We start from the raw sequence: 22,285 nt of genomic DNA, 5'->3' as shown, positions 1-22,285 counted from the left end.
ATATCCATGTAACTGTTTATTCTCTTGATTAAGAATCCTAGCTATACAGCTACAGATATATTATAAAAGTGCAACTGAAATGAAAAGGTAAAGGTCAACTTATCGCTCTTGGAGCCATGGCTTCAAAGAAAGAGAAATAAAGGCATTACTGCAGACATTCATCATGGACAATACAAGTACAACTAAATAACCTGAAAAAGACTGATAAAGAATAAAAAAAACTAATAAAGAATAAAAATTCTAACTGGAAGAGAAATGGGTTTAAAAAATACAACAAAGAGAAACTTCCCTCGCATCCGTGCTGACATGGTATCTGAACATAGAAAAAAAAGACAAAAGAAAACCAAATCATGGATGTGTTTTATAAACATCACAGATTACCATGCTGCTCAGTCTCCACATAGGCAGATGCGTCCACAGGTGGGGGTGGTCTGGCCTTGGGGCGTGGTCGGGCAATTCTGTGCTGCTGAAACTGAGCTTGGACTATACAAGACAACATCAGATCAGTAGAGGAGAACGGTAGCACTGAGGATTAAAACTCAACATGCAATAGGTAAAACTTAATGCTCGCAAGACAAAGATATTCAAAAGTATGTAACAGAAGAGATAGGCTATCAGATGACTTAAAATCGGCTGTCAAAGTTCTGCTTTGCGATAAGGAATACCCCCAATCTCTGTCATCTGCAGCAGGAACATCAGCATGCTAAGGGGCTTTAGAATCACATGTACACCCACTAGAACCTGTGTACTCTGCTGCAAGATTATGTTTTGTGCTAACTTTGTGCTAATAATGACAAGCTAAACGCACAAACTGCTACATTACAGTAACACAGATCTACTTGTTACAATGCAATCTCTTCTATGTGTTGACCACATCTGAAACCACCATACCTATAGGTTGCAGCTGATGTGCAACTGTCTTGGCAGTTGATGTCAGGAATTGAGAGACTAAGAGAACAAGGAGAATGTAACATGGGTCACTTCACAGTTGGAAGGAACATAAAAGATTTAAAGTGATTAGTGTTGTGTGGTATCAAAACATGTGTGGTAAGTGCATGGCCAAGTGTAAACCGGGCTGTAAAGAAAAAGTTATCTTCAATCAGGTGTGAACATGTTTGAATTACTTATAATGTATATCAAACTAATACAGTGTAGGTTTAGTCCAAAAAGAATTATATTCTTGCATCTAGTTATGATGCACAAAACAAACAACAAGACTGTTCAAAAGTAGTGCCATCTATACACAAACACGACATACACAATAACCTTTATGGTTGTTAATTCCTGTGAGATCACATTATGAGGTTACCTACAGTACCACCCACACCTTAGGAGTATTTCACACTATGATTATGAAGATCCATCAGCTTCTAGACTGCAGAATCTGGTAGGAACACAGCCTAGTGTTGCATATGAGAAATGGGTTGAAAACTGTCCCCAGGTATTACTTCAAGAGGTGAGCCAACAGGAAGTCTTCCCTTACCTATTGCCTGTGGCTGGGAAGAAGCAGTGCCAGTGGAGGAACTTGGGGTGAAGGGATCGTCTGTGCTGCTGAGGGTGAACAAGTCAGACTGGATCATCTTACACATGGCGCTGATACTGTCCTCTGTGGGTGGGGGCTGGGCTACTTCTGCAGTAGAAACAGAGTGTGCTGTCCATATCACTTAAGAATCTGTATATTCTAACACTGTATGGATGTTCTGGTGAACAATGCTGGCACTGGTAGCTTTGGTTGCAGACAAATGAACAAAATGCTACCATTATTTCAAATCTTCTAGCTGCAGCATGAAGTTAATATATATGCTTCTAAAATTGATGAACATCCTGAGAAGCAATGAATAAAGACCTGTTGTGTTCAACAGCCGACCTCTAATAAAAGGCAGGGGGACAAAGAGGAATTTTCTAAAATAGAAAAAGGCAAACTCTAATAAACGCTGGATCATACCATTGGATGGGGGTGGGGGTGCCGCAGGTGCAACGTCTGGCTGCTCCTTCCTCTGCAGGTTTGACGGAAGCTCGTTTAGTCTGAGCGAAAGCTGGCGTTTGAATGGAGAGGACTTGCTGCTAAGCTTGGGGAAGAAGCGGAAGGAACCCTGTCTCTGCAGAGCTACTGTGGACAGCGGAGCCTGCTGCCGGGGGATGGCCGCTGTCTGAACAGCCGAGGCCTTCGCAGGAGCTGTGGAGGAGAACACACTCATGTTAACATGTGTCAAACACAAATACAATTAATGTAAACACTTCCTTTTAAATGGTGGATTCTACCGATAGTACACAACACACACTAATGTTGTTATCAATACAGGGTTAGAAAATGAATTGAACATGGGGGACAAGAAACAACAACTTGGATGGAACCATGAGTGTCTACTATGTATGAGACAGTCTGTTGCAGTCCAGAAGAACACCAAAGACTGCAGCACAAATCTTAAAGGCACGGATTGTAATCAGGAGATGTCAGCGTCAGGACGTAGCAGACTAGAAATACACCATCACGGCAAGTGCTGAGAAGTACAGCAATGATGCTACTGAATTCAAAGGGAATACACTGTTTTTGTTCATCTTTACAAACATAATTTTTTGTTCATCTTTACACACTACATGTAGAAGGCCTACATACTCCCGGGTGAAGCTGCATCTCCCTGTGCCTCTGCGTCCAGTTCCTCCTGGTCCATTCTCTCTGTCATTGTTGTCTGCCGGAATGAACCCTGACGTGTGAAGGACGTCTTGTCTGCGTTCCATGTCACTGTCACTCCACAGTCCTTCTCCCTCTTCTGTTTTCTTTCCAGGCATGCTGCAAATGCACAGCCTACAGCATGGCTCAGTCGCTCTCCCTATTGAGAAAACACACAGTTTGTGAGATGGGCAGCTCTGATGTCACTTGCACAGGCTACAGCATGAACTTCACCTGTGGAGAGTAAAACTCAGGCTCATGCAGCCTACAGAATAGCAATTTTGCTATTGAGCAGAAAACATTAAAAACACAGTCTGTGAGATACAAGCAGCTGATTTGTCACACCTATAGATTTGCAATCAACCTTTAATGCATTCTATTTTACTTACTGTTTGTGCAATTAAAATTTGGTACTTTACCTGTAGACTGTAAAAGGTTAACTGTCCTGTGATATTCACTTCTGAAGCATGACATTTCCATTTTGCAGCTACCACAGAACAGTACAGCAAGGAAAATAACAACATGGAGAGCTTGTGGCTGGATATTGACCAAAATGATGGATAGATTATTGTCTATTGTTTTCCTATCTGTACTGCATCTACCCAGTCCCACCCTTTGATGTTATTCTACTGGTACATGCTGGGTTAGTTCAAAAGGTGAAGGGTTCACTTGGCTCCAGTTTCAACTTAATTACTGGGATCTATGACGACCCTTAAAACGCCAGGGGCTCAGGGCATTACAAATGGCACTTGAATTTTCTCCCATTACTGGTTAGCTTCCAACTCACTGAAAGGGCAAAGGTCAGCCTGATGAAATGGCCTTCTCTGGGACAGAAGGTAAAATGGAAGATGGATTGGCATGACGATGACACCCGGCAGGTCCATCAACTTTCCTTTCCAGTGTGACAGTGCAGAGGCAGATAATATGCAACCAGATGGAAAATCATCGGATATGGCGATCACAAGGTATTGGAAATCAATAGCACCCTCGGTCCAAAGGGCTGTAATTATTTTCTGCCACTGTGGCAACAGCAGTCAGAAACCCTACAGTTGTTCCACACACATAGTTGTTTAGGTGGGACAGACATCCACACAAAGAGAACAGTCTTTACTAGCCTGAGGAAATGCAGGGGTACTTATATCAGAGAAACTTACCTTGATGAGGATGATGAGTACAAAAAATCAATATTCAGTACACAGGGACAGTTCACTGATGCTAAACTCTGTATCTATCATACAGATGTAATCTAAAATAATCCCAAGTAATCTTCTTAGCCAAAGAAAACAGCGTTAAGTGACTTAACAATATTTCTTTTTGACTGGAGTCGAAATTCCATGTTGAATTAATATTTTGTATTTGAAAAAAAAAAAATTTATTTCCTTAAAATCTCCTCCACAGGAATATGCACATCCCCCACCTCCGAGACTGTTGAGAATCACTCCCTGAGCAGACATTCCTGAACCGAATTTATTTCAATTTGCCTTCCCCAAGGAAAATTTCTGGAGCATCCCTAGGAGTTTATTGGTACTTACAGAATCCTTGATGGCCATGAAGCCATGACACATCCATCGCCGCGTGGTGCCGTCCCTGCAGATGTAGGAGAAGCCTCTCTCATACGTTCTGTCCGGCGCACAGAAGGAAACCTTCTCTATCGTCTGGTCCACTATCAGGCCCTGGAACAGGCACACAGGCAGAGATGTCAGGAAGAGACGAACATGCAATTACAGGTTCAGTGCAATTCAGCCTAATGAGTTGCCATTTGTAGAAGGCCATTGTGCCCTCTACAAATGGAAACTGACAGATTTACTCTGCACACATCATCTTTAATGGAAGTAAGAGTTTTTGAGCAGCAGCTGCTGTCATGTCATTAACATTTCTATGACAGGTAAGTCTCCTGTATCAGTACACACAACCAGCTTTAACAAATTTCCTTAATAACCTATGATATTGGTTGCACACGGGAACATCCAAAGAAATACTTTGAAATATATTCTATAGAACAGTCAACATTCTAAACACACACGGCTTGTCACCTTCAAAATGTCTGTACCAACTACAACTTTATCAGTGCATACCACCTTGTTTTACCAGAGCATTTGGGATGGGTGCAGTCAGTTTTACTGATAAACCTGGCTAATCATGAGCGAGTGTCTCATGTGGAAAATCTAGGACAACCCTATGTGGAAGCCTTAGGCTTTTCCATTCCAACCTGGTGCTTAAAATTCCCACCCTTGAGCTGAGTGCTTGTTTTAAGAGCTACTGGCTTGTTATCAACAGTTGATAAATATGCCCTTGGTCTGGGTGACAAGTCCCCCCGGAGGGCTCTCTCCAGCATCCATCTTTCTGCATATAGACAAAATTTTGCTTTTCAAGATTGTTAAAAATTCAAGCCATTCTGTCCCCCTTTACAGACAAAAATCGAAACTTCATGACATTTCCATCATGTCACCAACAGAACCACAAAATCACAATTGAGCCATTCAAAGGTTGGCCTTCAGAATGTGGAAAATATCAATTTAGAAGGTTAAGGAGCATAACCCCAGATCCCCAATACAATATTCTTTGTGCTTCTGCACTCAACACAAAGCTTTGCTCCCTCAAACTGAGAGATGCCTGTAATATTGGCTCTAAGTTATGCAAGTACACTAGTGATATCCATGCACATAGGCTCTGAATCTGCTATAACCGAAACTTACTTCTTGCAACCCAGCTAAATAAAGAGCCTGACATATTATGACAAGTACAAATGGCTACCTGGGGAAAATATTCACACTTAAAACCTTCAAGTGTAAGTTAGGCCCAGCAGGATAGTGTAAAATACTAGACATCATTGATCTATGGTTTCTGTATCGTTGGCCATCATTCAGGTGAGAAATTAGCTAATGAGTGATGAGGTCAGGTGTTAAAATACTATCCGCCCATCGCCGACAGCGTATCATTTATCATCCATGTAGCAATATGCGGATCTAATTGTAAATTCATATCAGGGTGACCACCTGGATATATTATATATGACCGATTCTGCTGCCATCATGATCTTTTGCATACCATACATTATTCATCTTCACTTGATGCACATTAAAATACATGTAGGATGTAGTAGAGGAAACGATTATTGGTTTCTGTAATAGCAGTTTCATCTCTTGTTGTATACTCCTCTTATGAAACTGGTCCATGGCTGGCACCGTGCCAGACTTGATATTGCAGCAGGTTACGGGTGAACTGACAAAGGGCCATAGCAATGACTACTGGAACATCTGCAACTATAGCAATATATGACACCCTTGAAAATACAACATATCTATCATCCAGTCATGCTGTGGAAAGGCACAGAAATCCAACTGCTGTTTATCACCTTTGGGAGTTGGATAATTCCACCAGACAAAGCCTAGCTGGGGACAACTACAGGTATACATAATGCATTTGGACATCAAAATGAAAACCTGATGAGAATGTTTTGAACAGCAAATATAACATGTATGCACATGAATTGCATCACCTACTGTAGGTGCTCTTGAATCGAGGACAGAATTTTCATCAGGTACTGCTTGAAATACATTATCAGAGAGATATACACCAATACTGGCATATGCCTTTGCTGAAGACAGAGACATACGAACATCACACCAAAAATCCTTTGTTTTTTAATCTACAATATTTCTACAAGAAACAACACTTTCCACTCCGCTTGGTCTACATGAAACACCAAATCTGGTTATAACATATTACATGTACGTATTTCTATGCAAAATTATAAATCTTAGTGAATATTAATTTTAATTCAACTGGTCATTTGGCTGCAAGAAGTTTCTTTTCAAGAAACCGATCTTCAAGCACTAGGATATTCTGGTAAGGGCATTTTAGATACTGCAAAATTCAGCCACCCACAAATCTAGAGGCAGCATCTATCACTTGGTCTCATATTGGACCCTGACAAAATTACAGTCCTGGCCGAGTGACCTGTTGAGCGGGGGCACCACTTTTCATATGGAACCTGCAGGTAACGAACACTGCAGATGCTCCCAGTCCGGACCTGACTTATGGCAGAAAGTAATACCCTTGCCAGGGACGGCTGCCCTTCTCAAGCAACCGGACAATGTTAGAGAAAATGTATTGCACGGTGAACTCATTCTGCTGATCGTGATCAGACTTACAAACAACCTTCTGGTAAGACCATGACATGAGTTTTTCTACTTTCTCCATGCATGTTGCCTTACTCTGAAACTAACATGAATGTGGTGCCAAAGGGATACCTCAATAAAGTTCGATGCAAATGTGGTAGGCATTTATGAATCACAACACCAATTAGGAATATTATTTATTTGTCATATCATTGACACCATATGTATATATTTTGTGTATTACTCCTTGATTATCAAGTTTTGGTGTTTGCTCACTTCATATTACATTTAGGGAATATCTATTTCACTTATCAGAATCCCCCCTGCACTCTAATTTCCCAGAGCTCACAGGATTAAAAAGCAATAAAAATGGCAACTGTTGGTACGAAATATACAGGCACTTGACAGCTTGCCTGATTATATCAGCTGAGTGCAAAACAAACATGTCTCACTAATACCTATCAGTTGAGCAATGATGCCACAACATCCATCAATTGGTGAGCATTGATGGAGAAGGAGTTAACTTTGTGCCAACAAAACAAGAGTAGACTGATCAAGTGTATGTTAGCAATAAATCAAATGTGGTCGAAAGTCAGTATCAACTCCTGTTCAAGTACAAGAAAGGCTGATAGGCTCTGATAATTATGTCAGGAGTTTCTTTCACGACACTGTATCTTAGACCTACTGCATGTCACATCTAAAGCTGGCCACCTAAGTAATTGGGTCCTCAGTTCTCCTGGAGATAACCAAAGAAATGGTAGGTCTTTTGGCAACTGGCAAGTTGGATGTTATAATGATGTTACGTACCAAAACTGATGAAAGTTCAAGCTAAGATAACCCAGTTGATTACCTTGCTGTCTTCATCCACTACTCTGAGTGCGTCTGCTGTGACCCACAGAACTGCTCTCGTCTTCTTCCTCCCCGACTGAACAGGAGACAACAGACATACAGATTAGATCAGTGTGGTCTGTACCCAACATCAATTGGTGTGTGTCAAACTAATGCTTTCCTTTGGGAGAGGATGTTCTGGACATGTACCTCTCAGGAAAGGGAGGGAACTGTCATTTGTCTTTATAGATTCTCTTCTGTTTGGTGATGAACCAGCCAGGAAAGTGTGTGTGTGTGTGTGTGTGTGTGTGTGTGTGTGTGTGTGTATGCAAAGATACATTGGAGTGTCGATTTTGGGGGAGAAAGTCATCTCCTTTAAGGCCAACTGTTCTAAGAAACAATGATGGAAGACCAGCCCCAAAACCACCTTCATGCAAAAAAAACCACATACAATTTACAAAGTTCTAATCAATGCATTCCTGCCACATAAATAAAACAAAATTGTGCCCAAACTTATGGTAACACACTGTTCAGTTCACAATTATATGTACTGCTTCAATTGCCAGAAATCAAAACTACTGGCATGTACTGTGCTTTCTGTCATAAATGTGCACTGCATGGCATAAAAGTCTGCATTAATACAAATACTGTGGTAAACAATATCACCAACCAAGATCTACATAAGAAAGTAATCACCTTCAGGTTGCAAATAAAACTACAGGTAGTGCACATTTATTTAAGACAATACCATACATGTATCCAAATGAAACATTTTTTAACATTCAATCTGTTAGAGTGACATGCAGCTACCATGCAGAAACAATGGTTAGTTCTCATAGCCATAGATGGCCTGTATTTCCCCATGTGGATCTCACGAAACATCAGCTGGAGTAAAAGTATCCCATTATTTGTACCAATGGCATTCAGTATCTGCATGCTCCATGCCTCAGGCTGAACCCTACAATTTGCTCAATTGCAAGGCCAGCCTGCTACACTGTGGTTAGACCAGGTTTATCATATGGGTTACAGTCAGTAGAAGCATCTATGATCTGCATGCGTGGCTATTCCAGGGGTTACCCCAGGAAGCTGCCCTTCACCCATACAGGAGTAAAACAAAGGATAAAAAAAAGAGAATTAAGTGAACTGAATAAATCAACAAAAGATAGCTAGAGAGTGAAGGGTTGAAGTGATGATGTTTTGGGCCTTTTGTGTAGTTTTTACCTTTCCTCGACGGAAAAATCCTCGTACACCCTTGGAATCCTGGGAGAGGTGTGATAAAGGTACAAAATATAAACTAAAACAAAGTAAAACAACTGAGTGAAAACAAAACAGATGTCCTTGTTTGTAAAGCATGGAAAATTCTATGCACAGTGCTTAAGATTTAGGGGAAAGTGTTTTGCAGCATTCAAAGTGGAGAATTTTAGTCAATAGAGAAGTGTGAAAGTTGTAACAACAATGCAAAATTCAAACGATAAATATTTCCAACTGTAACTGCTGTGTTTGAGTCGGAGTAAAGGCTTTTGTCTTCTTTCATATCTTCTAAAAATCCTCACAGACAAATTTTATCATCTTGATTTGTTCCATGAACACTATTGACTTTGAGAGCTGCAGATAGCTCTTTGTTCTGAATCGTACACTGAATTATCTTGTGATAAATCTGAAAATGAATATGACATGGTTTATAATGTGGGCATCACGAGAAGGTCCAATCTAATCGTCTACCATTTGTGTCTGGAAAAGCAATTAGGGGACAAACTGACTGGATAAATGAATACTTGATATCAGCAGCTTTGATATCTGACAGGTTTATAGATTAACACAATAATCTTCTGCACTTAAGAACATTATCCTCTCAGATAAAGGGATTTTGTGTACTTTGCTGAATTGATTTCTTCTCCATTGGCAAATTGAAATTGATCAACTCTAGTGTGTGATTGGCAGACTACTGTAATGTAACCAGTTTAAACAGTTGTTGCTGTTGTAGTCACATTACATCTTATATTCAAGCCTTGTGAAGTCTCTACCTTTGATTATCTACACTTACTTTACTAAACTTTAGTCGAGCTCCCACTCGAGCCAAGCTTGAAAGTTGATTATCTACAAGCATCTTGAAATGTTGGACGAAGCATGTTTTTACACTAAGGGGGAAATGGAGCTGTTGCAGAATGGATTCACTGAATGCTTGAATTTTTTTTTATTCGTCTCCATTCCACTTTCTGTTGGAAATTATCTGCTTCCCAGACCAGATTCACTAATTTACCCCCCTCACAATCTTTGCTGGTTCCTCCCTAATATCCTTGTTTCTTGTGCCTGACAAACCCATCATGGCTTGATGAAGACAGCAGCCATACTTACATTCTTGAGTTTGTGCAGAGCTTCTTCACATACTGGCATCCCTCTAGACTCGTACACTTCAATACATCCTAGGTACTGTAACAAAGAAATGGCAATTGGTGGGAAATGGTTTAATTGACTCCTGCCACTAACAGAAACAACAAGAGAAAATGGTCAGTATCCAATTCTGACTAGTGTTACGGTATTTACCTGCACAAGTCTTTTTGGGAAAGCAGCCATGCTGTGATGTACGTGGTGACTGTTGTCAATTCAGTTAACTAAACTATCATACCTTGATAAAGACTTTCTATTTCAATGATTTTCAACTATGTCCAAAAAGTAACTTTTGTCCATGTACAGCTGTTCAATAAAAATATTGATGATGAAGAAATCCTGAATCTAAATGTTGCAATGTAAAATCCGTAGTGTTCTTTAACACAATAAGTTTGATCTCTATATAAACTTCCTATATACCCTTCAAGAGCTTGGAGTTTGAAACAAGGTTTATCAATGCACTGAACAACATAGCTTATCAGTAGTCAGAACCTAGAATAATGATGGCTGACTGCATCCAACTCTGTAGCTAAGTGACCGCAACGTAAGAGAGAGAGGTCACCTTCCTCTGGCCTCTATTGATTTTCCCAGCATCGTGTCTAGACAAGCAACCCAAACATACATGGACAGAAAATTCCTTTTGCATCATCTCTGACTATTTAACAAAACAATAGAGAATCATGAACAACTGTGTGCAGAATTACCGTACATAGCGAAGGTTTTACGGTTCTAACTAAATGGATGAAAGGAAACATTGTTGTAAACATACATACACATGAGGCATGAACAAGTCTACTCCTATGCTCATTTACATGTCTGGTTGTGGCTTCATTAGTGCCAGTATGGTGATGTTCTCAAGATAAATGGGAATGTCCTTCAAACTGTGCTATGTGTTTCATACTGCCTGCCAAAACTGTTGTATAAATAGACTAAACAAAGTGATGGAGAAAAATATTTGTATAACATTGTTAGAGAGATGATCAACCAAATTTGACTGCTATACATTATTATACTTATTTACAAACTGTCTATGTTGAAAAGTTTGACAAAGCTGAATCCAGCTATCCCCACCTTGACATGGAAGTTACACGTCCCACTCCGTACTGCCTTCTCATCTGATTCCCACTGGTGAGGCTTGCTGCACTCCGGAACATGCGGCTCCTTCGACCGCCGAAAACTCTTACGCAGTCGGTTCATCTTTGTCTGTCCAAACGGTTCTCTGTAACACAAGAGAAAACAAAAAGAATTAACAACTTGTATTGTTTGGACCACAATATCTCAATTTTCCCTTGCCCTCTACTCAGCTGCCATGTTTCAGGACTAAATGCATTGTGATTCTGTACATCTAAAGCCTTGAACAAGTAGACACAACCTTTATGGAAATACCTTTCTTTCTTTCCAAGAAGCCAGTACTTCTGTCAAAACCATATGATTAGTGCATTTCACGGTTCTTGACTCAGTCATTAATATGATGTCAGACTTAAAACATTTTCAAATGAAAGGTTATAAAAATTGGATTCACTTGAAAGATGTTTTCTTTGCTGTTGTATAGCTATAAAACAAACACAATCCTATTAGTCTGTGTAACACAAACTTTGCTGTCCAGGGCTGTATTAAACTGGCCCCTCTAGGGGACCGGCGGATGTTTGGTGGGCTGCTATAAGCGAGATTTAATCAGGCTACAATCCTATATGCTGATTGAAAACCACATATTAGGTATGTACCAGACTTTTTTCCCCGAGACAGACAATATACTTATATAGTATATTTCACTGGGTGACACTTTCAGTACTGACACCCTGAGTCATGGAGCAGTTACTGCATGGATTTTCACATGTCCCAGAATTCATGTACAGCAGAAAAATTAACAATGGTAAAACATAGAAACCTGGATGGATCTTGACAAATAATAACTATCGTCAGCAAGTACACATAGAGAATTTTAATACTGAGTAACCAAGGTTATAGGCGATGTCCCCAAGTACATGAACATGTGTTTTACAGACCCTGACCCAGCGCATATTGCATAATGAGCACACACAGCATGTACTAGAGTTTAGAGTCTCTATGTCCCATATACATCTAATTAGCTGGGAGTATGCAAGATAACATCAATATACGCCTTGCCTATCTGAAGATATCTGCAAAATGTACACATATCTTTGGATGTACATTTCTCAAATCTTCACAAGGCACTATCTTAATCATCAAACATAGGTCTGCACTGTATCTACTGTAATATGACCAACTCTTAATTAAGATGTGGTGTTGAAAACTGCACATTGCAAGCAAACTCACATCTATGCACACCAGCCAACCTTCAAAGATACCAAACTGATGATATGTAATGGTGGAATCAAATGGAATGCTGAATATCAGAGGTGAATTCTCCCACTGGACCTTACAGATTCTATTTTGAAAGGTCAGAATGCAGTGACCTCCAAAAACTATGTATAGCTAAGTATGTGTATTCATATTATTACCAAGAAGTACATTTAAAATTCATGAGTCTGGAGGAATACATTATCTTCTCTCACCCTTCCCTGCAGAAAAATGCACATTTCTTCAGGTTTTATCAAATCCAAGCCTTGTCTGATGTCTGATGTCTAACACTATATAGTAATATAGTAGTACACGTACTGTGTAACCAGAAGGCAACGGCACAGGCCACCAACAAAGGTCCAATCTCTTGGAACAGTGGCAATGTCTATTAGACTATTCAATACATGTAGTTGGTTGCACCACTATAAGAATGTGGGGGACTGGAGTAGGCTGGAGGTTATAAGGGCAACAATAGCCTTTGGCAATGTGGGGGTGTTCACTATTGTCTTCATCATGATTCTACCTTTGCTCCTGCAATGTCTCTGATTGCCTTCATAGCAGGCTTGGGGATTTTACAAATGGATTTTTCATTGAGTATTTTCTACCCTCAGATTGCGTGTCTTGTTCTGATAGCTGTTGTTTTCTCAGCATTGCCACCTATAGTATACACTAATTGTTCCATTCCCTTCTGCAAGTGGATAAAATGGCTGATAAACTACAGTAGTACTAGTAGCACTGGTGTTATGGAAGAATGCCCTTCAAACACAATTCAAGTTATTGTAATCATTATCAATATCATGTATCTACATACCCATGTTCCTTTAGTATATACCTTTACTTCTTGGTTGAGTAGTTGTTTCATTTGAATTATGGCCATTCAAAGAAGTGCTAAATTGTGACATAAGGAATACACCTCTGCCAGGCACTTGCATGTTACATTACAATCTTCATGACATAAGGGACCAACAGGGAAGATATGTCTTAATTTGAATCTTCTCCCTTTACCTTAAGAATCTTTTGCTGATTGCTCCCTGTACTTTCCAAAGGACACAGTCTTCATGCTATGTTGAGGTATTTCATCAAGTCAGAGACTGATATGTGAAATAGCAACAAAAAAGGTCTATGCTGTTTGATGAACTAACCTTGTCCCTGTTTCAGGGGAAATGGATCTGATCCAGACACACTCATTAGGCTAACAGAGCTGTCAGTGACTCTAGCTCCCTGAAGTAAAACAGTCTATCAGACATCATATTTCCTTTGCTATGCTGACACTGAAAGGGCTGGTAATGAAAAACCTGGAGGGCACACTGCCTGCATCTGCAATCTGTACCCATCAGGTTTGGATTGATATTGACACAATAGATCTAATATGATATCCTGAAGATTACAGATAAAATTATACAGTTCTTTGCTGCTTGCATGCATGTTAATTTCATCTGAATCAGAGGTGGAAATTTAGAGAAATTTAAGTCACTGTATTATGTGTAAATGGAAAATAATTTAATAAACAAACTTTGGTTTTTCACTGGCAATGATCTACTTTTCTATGGTAGACAGGTTGGATTTAGATCAAATTCCTTATTTGGGGGTAAAAGCCCTGTAACATGTAGTCATTTACTTAGGTATGTTTGTCACATAACATTGAGAGCTCAAAGGGTGAAGGCCAGCGGGGATAACTCAGATGCTCATAAATAATACTAGTAGCTGATTTCCAATGTGTACTAAAAAAGAGCCACGATACTATCACCATCTGTAATTTTACAATACTGATGTAACATGTACATCATGCTACACATGTTTTGGTCTATATCACACAATACAGTACTAACATGTACTTTAATCATTCATGACAGTATACTATCAAACAAAAACAGTACAGGACCTAGATTAGATCCGGTTACATGGTGGATTAAGTCTGTTATACAAAGAATAAAGGTGAATCTTTGCTGTTGTAGTTTTCCACTGTGTTACTGTGACCCTTCACCTATCATGGCTTCACATTCCAAGGCCACCATGTTCCCTGCTGGAGAGTTGGCAAAACCTCAACAGCCTGTCAGCAGATTGTTAACCTGGCTGCCAGGGCTTCAGGTGGCACCATGGTGACACACCTGCGCTGACATTGAGGGGGACAAATGCATGTGCTTAATTATTCATGCCATGATGTCATCAAGATTACTCATATGTCTGGAATCCTACCCACTCACACACTGTGACTGTGAGACTCGTACTCGGACTTCCAGGTGACTGCAAGGGGCAACAGTAAGGCCATGAAAAAACCATGAACTTAGACTTCTGGTCTGGATATTAATTCTCTCGCTTAAAACTAACAAGCAGAACTGTTTAACACTATCATACGTTTAACACTGTTATACACATTGCAATCAACAACAGCTTTGAAAAGCTGTTTTAGCCAGCCAGGAACTCCCCAAAACTCTGGAATCCAACACAAATGATCAGAAGGAATCGCTTCAGTTCAAATTCCTACTTTGCACCAAGTTGTTATTTGAGGGCAAACAGTGGCAAGTATCTTTTTTTCTCCATTTATCAGAATGACCTGGAACAAGACCTTTTTTTGCAAGAAACAGACCATAATCAATAAGCGTGGATGTCACCTATAAAGGCATGTTTATGCGGCCTAAAGTAAACAGTATCATCACCCTGGCCTCACTGCAATCCAACACAGTTTTATCACCCAACCCAATCTGTCCTCAGCAAGTGCTTTACCAACACAAAGTACCTTTTGGTACTAAAAAAAGACAGGCTTGGTTTATTGAGAATTATTTATTCCAGGAACAAGAAATCAAGCACAGTATTTTGAGTCATATTTTTTTAGAATTCTTTCCATTTTGGCTCTTACTCCCCATATAGATCTACAATGTATTGTCAAGCAATCATCTTCCATCCTGGCAGAACCTGAGTCTTTTCCACCTGTCTGGCCACCTAATCTAAGGGGTTATACATTTGTTAATTGTAGAATTCAGGGTGTTGATATGCTTCACATATCAATACTACTTTTTGTGAATACATGTATGATTTCTATGTTGCACATATCCTGATTCCTAACATTGTCTTGCCTGACTTCTTGAAAAATTGGGAATCTACTTGAAGCTGTCTCCACTTAGGACAAAACATTCCATTGACCTACCTCTCCAAATAGTCATACATGTACCTTCAGCTCTATTAACATGCCAAGGTTAGCCTAGGGTTATATGCATGAAAGGTTACAGAAGACAGACGCTGCATACCGAGCATTACGTGAAGCATGAATGTCGGTCAACAATAAAATCATTCCATATTGACTAGCTGACACACAAAAAATAATTGAATTTCTCTTTTCAATGTTTTTGTCATTTGCAGAAAATACCATTTTGACTCTGTACTGAAAATTTATTTTCTGTCACATGGTGATGTCAGAAGACTGAATAGGTTCTGCTATTAGCCTAGAGATCCGCAGCATCTGGAAGAGGCTATGACTAGTACGATGGGGCATTCTTAAGCCTGGGTACCAGCCCTTGTTATGTTCTCTCTCCTCAAGGAGGCTCACCAACCTAGCACACAAGGGAAGCAAGCATACAACTAACAAGGATGGTACCCATGCTAGGACCTTCTATCATACAGGCACAAGTGTATAATGAACATTGAATACAACAGAGGAACACCAAGGCTACAGTACACTATACAGTATACATGATAAAAACACAGATATCCTTGAACCATGTAATTTTATCAAAGCAGTCCACACAGGGCCCCTCTGCAATGTTACCCTGAGCCCCTGAGGGCCCCTGTAGTTCAGTAACACATCTTTGTTGTCTCTTTACCAGTCAGGTGACTGGCCTTGAGGGATTCCTAACAGTGTCACACTGTGGTGTGTGTGTGACCCATGATGCTAATTGTCTGATCAAGTTTGCTCCTCCCTCCTCTAGTTTCTTTACTGTCTGGTATTCTTAACAAGTGGCTTGTTGGCTATGTTTAGAACTGTACTTTATGTCATACCTGGGCCGCAATAACGTTCCATACAGGTGTTCCGGGCCGGATGATAACAAGGCTTCCAAGTTTTATCACACAGGCTTCCATTGAACAATTTGTCAAAAATTCTAATACCTGATTCGGACGTTGGAACATTGCTGTTGTGACAATTTTTGTTCGCGGGCACCAAATATTCTCAACTTCTGACACATTTTGCATTGAAACATGTGTTTTCTCAGGTGGGTATGACACAAATATAATACAACACGGAATATTCTGCATCACCCTCTGTCCCAGCCCTGCTGCGAATCGGATCGCCCTTCGTCCAATCCTACCCGCGGTCGGGCTGGCACCTCGGGTGGTACAGAATACACCATGTTGTATTCTATATTTATCCAATGTTTCTGTTATGCAAATGAGATGTCAGCACCCTCCAAATGGACTAACAATCCCTGATGGATCCTAAGCTTATTCAATTATTGTTGACAGAACTTGCAGATAATAACAACTTCAACATCACGTTTTACTTGTCTACCATAATCAAGCTGCCCATCAGCTCAATCAATGCACAAACTACAAATTTTAAGTTACATGCAGATGAAGTGAACAGGTACTTCTTTCTTCCTCTTGGACATAAAACAGACAGCTGCAATGCCCAACCACATTACCAATGGTGTTATACTGCTACCTGTAAACGATACTGTCAGTAAAACAGAAGGTAACTGCCAGACTTAACTGCCTGAGAAATTGACTGTTATCACCAGTTGGGAAACAAGTCGAACAGCCCGACCTAAGCACGAGACTACATATGCATGTATATTACATCGTTTTCATATATATTTTGTCTGCAGAAAGAAATAGTCTTCTTAGCATTTCTAATTACTTCAAGTAGAAACAGTGCTTAATTGTTTGAAAATGTGTTCAAAACATTTGTATTCAAAACAATTTTCAACTGTCTACTCATTTGCAGTTAAGCTGTTAACATACACTAGAGGTGATTATTATAATTGAAACTTCATTTCACACAAAACAATGTCATAAATTTAAATGGTCAATCATACTGCTAGTGGTATTGGCTACAAACCCCAATTAACAACGGTGAAACTTCTGAATCAGCCTAGACAGTTTTCCTGTTGATACTAACATTGCCCACAAAGTAGTCATATCCTACTTTGTAAGAGTCCTGCAGGAAGGAACATAGAGCATAGATATCCATAGTATGATACAACAGGATCTCTGTTCATTGTTAAAAACCTGCTATGAGAAAATGAAATCATGTACATGTGCACTATATAGTTGCTGGACCTACATGTAAGACTGGGTCATGCAAAATAAACAGTCTGGCAGATGCTGCAACATTGTAAGAACAATATAATTGGCTAAAGTAATTTGCTTAGTACTCCTCTCTTGCATCTTCCAGGAAGCTTAGCTCATCTACATGGTGTTCATTGAGAGAACACCTTGTCACTGAGGGGGAATGCAACAAAGCAGCCACAAGGCAATAGCCTTTATATATTAAAATACTACAGTCCCATATGATACTCACTTGCTACTACAACTATAGATGCGCAGACATACTACTAGATACACTGTCTCCACCTTTCAAAATAACTGCCAAGTCAGCCTTGAATAAGGCCACACCGATTTAATTTCTAGGTTCACGGATTCGCTCGCTCCTATTTCTTGGGGAAAAAAATAAAAATAAAAATTACCACTCAGCAAATTTTCACCATTAATGAAACCATTCACCAACTTTCTGGTGTAGCAAATAGGCCTTTGTATTATAAGCTCCTTAAAGTGTGGGTACAGGTGCTGTTACTGTACAAAAATAGTGTTTTTGAATTTTTTTCAAGCTGAAAACTTTTTTTCTTTATGTTTTGGATTAGCCGTTACCTTTACCCCAACCATTTTACAATTTTTATTTTTATTTTTATTTCGCCCTCTCGCTCCATATTTTTTATGAAAAAATCCGTGAACCAAGAAATTAAATTGGTGTGGCCTAAAGAAGAAAAAACAAAGCCACAGTACCAAACTATGCTTGGATGTGTCTGTTCTATAATTGAAATTATCAGCCACATTCTTCCTAAATCTTCATTTGCAGAGCAATGTCATGATGGTGATATTGACTGATAGTATATGTTGAAGCTATTTCATGCATCAGCAAGAACTCTACGTATAAATTACATGTATGTTTTTAAGCCCTGGTAACATGATCTATGGTTAACATTGTTATGATTTTCCAGGTTCTGCATGAATTAGGATCATTCCAGGAACCCAACACATGGTTCACATACATGTATGCTGATATCAGTGCCTACACAATAATCATTTTGTACTTTATTGTGTGCATAACTGCATGTAAAAAATTGATATCACGTACCTCATCGTCCGTTATAAGTGTGGCTAATATTTAACTACATACATGCTGTTAGTGTTATTGCAAACAGTGAATCCTTTGCCCATTTGAGAAATCAAAGTACTAAAAGTAACCAAAAAGTCCAAAAGGCACATGATTCAAGAGCTGCCTCAATCACTCATGGAAGCAGGCCAGTAACAAACAACAGATGACAGAAGTATCCCATGTTGTTCAGTTCAGTTAGCAAGTTTGTTCAAGTCATCTTTTGTGGCATGTGGCATATACCAAACTAGCGGACACAGTATGTTCAAATGCTCCTAAAATAAACAGTGTCCCCCAGGGACAGAAGGAACCACACTTCATCAACTGAACCAAGCACAGAGCTTTGGAGTTTCCCTAACATATGCTTTACATCTCTGTCTTTTGTGGGCTGCAGACAACTTGAAATGAAGAAAAACCCATCAAGACCCCTGTTGTTTGATCTAGTTGACCTATGAATTACGACCATGGCTCCCATGTGTTGATGCTTGTAATTGAAACATTTATAACAGGCACCTTCCTTTTTCAATTACAACCAAAAACTGCAATCCCATGGGCTTAGAGTAGTCTACATTTCATATATCTATCATACAAAGAGATAAAAATTCTCCTGCACTTTCTGACATATGACATCAATTTTATCATTATGTGTTGAAAACCTAATTCCCTTTGTAGTCTTGTAGTCTATAACTATAGTATAAGTAAGACTTAATCCCAAAATTGCGGTTACATGGAAATATTTTGTGCATTCTGCAGTATTGAAAAGGTTGACAGCATCTACCATAATTTATGATGCACTGTGGGTGTGACAATGTAGTACCCCGGGTTTTATGAAGGCTCCATATATAACTTCTTGACTTAAGCCTTCAAAATGCAAACAAATTAACAGTCAATTTACTGCAAAGTTGCTTTATCTGAAAATTTACATGATATTAGCAAGTGAAGACCTAATTAATTTTGGACCTGTCTCTTCTGTCAATTACTCCATTCTCAACACCAAATTGGTTGATATTGCTGTAACACATACACTAACAGTGTATGCTGTACTGTGTGCATTATGTTGACTATTTTTACCCCTTTTTAACCCTATCTCTGACCCATATTTTTACCCATTTCTCTGACATACTAGCTCTCTCTAGATCTACTACTGTATAAGTATCAAATTAGTCTTGGGATGTTCCCAGACTAGTATAAGGTTGTAATAGATTCACAAACACAATCCAAAATGACACATTTGTAACTGTCACAATATTGGCATAATGGTACACCTGCTGTGTTATAGATAAAATGCTGCCACTTCTATCTTAGACCACAGAAATGGAGTAATATCTGGGGTATTTACTCCTAAAACATGCACCCATCTGTTACATACTGTACTGGCCCTGCTTCAGTTCAAATGTTTACCTAACCACTGTATCTTCAGCTCAGTCAACACCTTCTCTGAATGCCTGAAGGCAAGGCCTGAAGATACATGCTGTCTGCTAATATTGAAAGTCAAAAACCAAAACAAAACATCTAGCCTTTTCAATCAGCCACTGATCACTGATGGTGGATCTAGGCCTGTGTATAAAACAAGGTCATAAAAGTACCTTAATAGGCAGGTGTCAGGACTAATTAGGTAATGCACAATTATAATGATGGCCATTTCTACATGTGTACTCATTATCATTTTAATGTATGAAGTACTAACTTACCAACACTCAAAGTCTTCAACACTACATTTTTATGACAATGCTTTGTCAGTGAATAGGTTTAAACTTTAAACAAAATACTTCTTTTGTTTTAGCAAGGAGCTTTTAGCTAGTGCAAGTTACATGGTATGCAAAGCACAACAGTGGCTCTGACAGAGAAGCTAGCAATCTGGTCTACAAGAGTCCCAAGAGACAGTTTCCCACTGATGGCAAAATGTTCACATCTTGTTTACATTTGAGTGAGTTCAGCAGGTGGGCTTACAGATGCTCCTACAGGAAGTGAGGTCATCCTTGTTACCTCATACTAGGAGCAGTACAATACTGCAGTACTGGTTTGACTGTCTTCGATTGTATACATAGTAAAATAAGACAACAGATAGAGTGTCTCTGTAGAGAGTTACAAAGTCCCCTAAAAGAATAAACACCGAAGTGGTTTCAACACACAACCACACCCTGGTTATCCCCAGTGTCTGCAGCACCCACTTGTGTCTGTGTAATCAGTGGAGGAATTTGCAGTGATCTGGTGATCAGTAATGATTCATACCTGGGGCATGAATAATAAGAGACGTGGGTTGATATATCGATAGAGACAGATTCTACATACACTGCTGGATGTACGGTACAATAAACCTGCTCATAACCCCTCCCAAACTCAGACATGTTACTACATCACCTTAGTGGATTCCCACATCTCTGGCCTTGTTGGGAGGGGGGCATGATTTCGACAGACCTCTTCCGAAAACGAGCGATGGCAAAGTCTTAAATAATTTGACCAAACAGCTAGCCAGTAAAGCATTATATGTATTGACAACACTACACGTCTGTCTGTCTCCAGATGTGTGACAGAAACGAAACAAATGCTGTATTCACCGGAACGATCGACTGCTTGGGACAGAAACATGGCGGCGAGTGCCCCTGACGCGAATTAGTTCGTGTTCGAAAAGCACAATTTACACTATATCATACTCACCTATTCACTAAATCACTCCCTCCGAATGTTCTCCAGTACTTGTTCCTTCTTCAGTATCAAACTCAAGGGCTAAATCCAATGACAGCCGCGACTAGACACCCATTTTCGGCAGTACCACAGCGTTCATGCACAGCCGGCTGACCGACGAGTGTATCGACTTTCAGGGCAGCCTACCGCACACCAAGCTGCGCCTGCATCCAAATACACGATAAAATCTCTCGGTTTCCTTTCGCCCCAACGGCACAGCAAAACCTGAGACGAGACGAAATGCTCCCTTGCCTTTCCTCTGAACTTACGGGATATTCGCAAAGGCGATGAAATGAAGTTAAAAGTCCTGGAATGGAAGTTTTGTGCGGAACTTCGCACAGCCGCGGGCGAACGGACGCTGATGGTTTTATGCAAATTTCGAATTTCCGACGTGTGACGCTTTCGGGCGCTACCATTCAGTAGGGGTGTCAAGTCAATCTAAATACGATGTGCTTCATATGGGCTCACAACGTCCTTGGGCTCACTCAGGCTCCTGTGAGGGATCTATTAATTTAGACATAGGCCAAAATTTGACAAATGATAATTACCTATACGCCTGTCCACATGGGCAAAATATCAAACATAACGTTAGGGCAAAAATAAATACATAACGTTATAACGGTATGACAGGCCAGCTGCAGCTGCTTTGGCTGGCTGACTCCTCAGTCCTCTGGCAAAATCTAATCAGACCCCAGAGGATTCTGGAGAAGACTAAACCCATGATGAGATGTTACGTAATGCCAGAACATCTCAATATCAATGTTGTCAAGACTTCGCCTAAAATTGTGTTCAAAGAACAAAACCTTTCTACTAAATAATCATCACCTAAAAACCCTCCCAAGATATCTTAACTTAATAACAGTATAACGTTAACGTAAGTAATGTTACATAATTGGTTAAGCATAT

At 39.8% G+C, this 22,285-nt stretch overlaps 1 protein-coding gene across 1 annotated transcript in view; it reads right to left on the bottom strand.

Annotated features, from left to right (window-relative positions):
- Window positions 1–21,770, bottom strand: part of LOC118412360 (protein numb homolog) — a gene marked incomplete in the record, with an annotated part of 26,240 nt that extends 4,470 nt beyond the window's left edge. Inside the window, 9 exon segments of the mRNA XM_035815185.1 lie at window positions 1,484–1,630; window positions 1,946–2,176; window positions 2,618–2,831; window positions 4,204–4,344; window positions 7,643–7,717; window positions 8,842–8,880; window positions 9,976–10,050; window positions 11,080–11,227; window positions 21,353–21,770. Coding sequence (XP_035671078.1) covers window positions 1,484–1,630; window positions 1,946–2,176; window positions 2,618–2,831; window positions 4,204–4,344; window positions 7,643–7,717; window positions 8,842–8,880; window positions 9,976–10,050; window positions 11,080–11,205 — 1,048 coding nt within the window.
- Window positions 21,771–22,285: the final 515 nt, after the last annotated feature.

Source organism: Branchiostoma floridae, chromosome 1 (genome assembly GCF_000003815.2).
Source record: "Branchiostoma floridae strain S238N-H82 chromosome 1, Bfl_VNyyK, whole genome shotgun sequence".
NCBI lineage: Eukaryota > Metazoa > Chordata > Leptocardii > Amphioxiformes > Branchiostomatidae > Branchiostoma > Branchiostoma floridae.
This window is presented reverse-complemented; position numbering and strand designations above follow the sequence as displayed.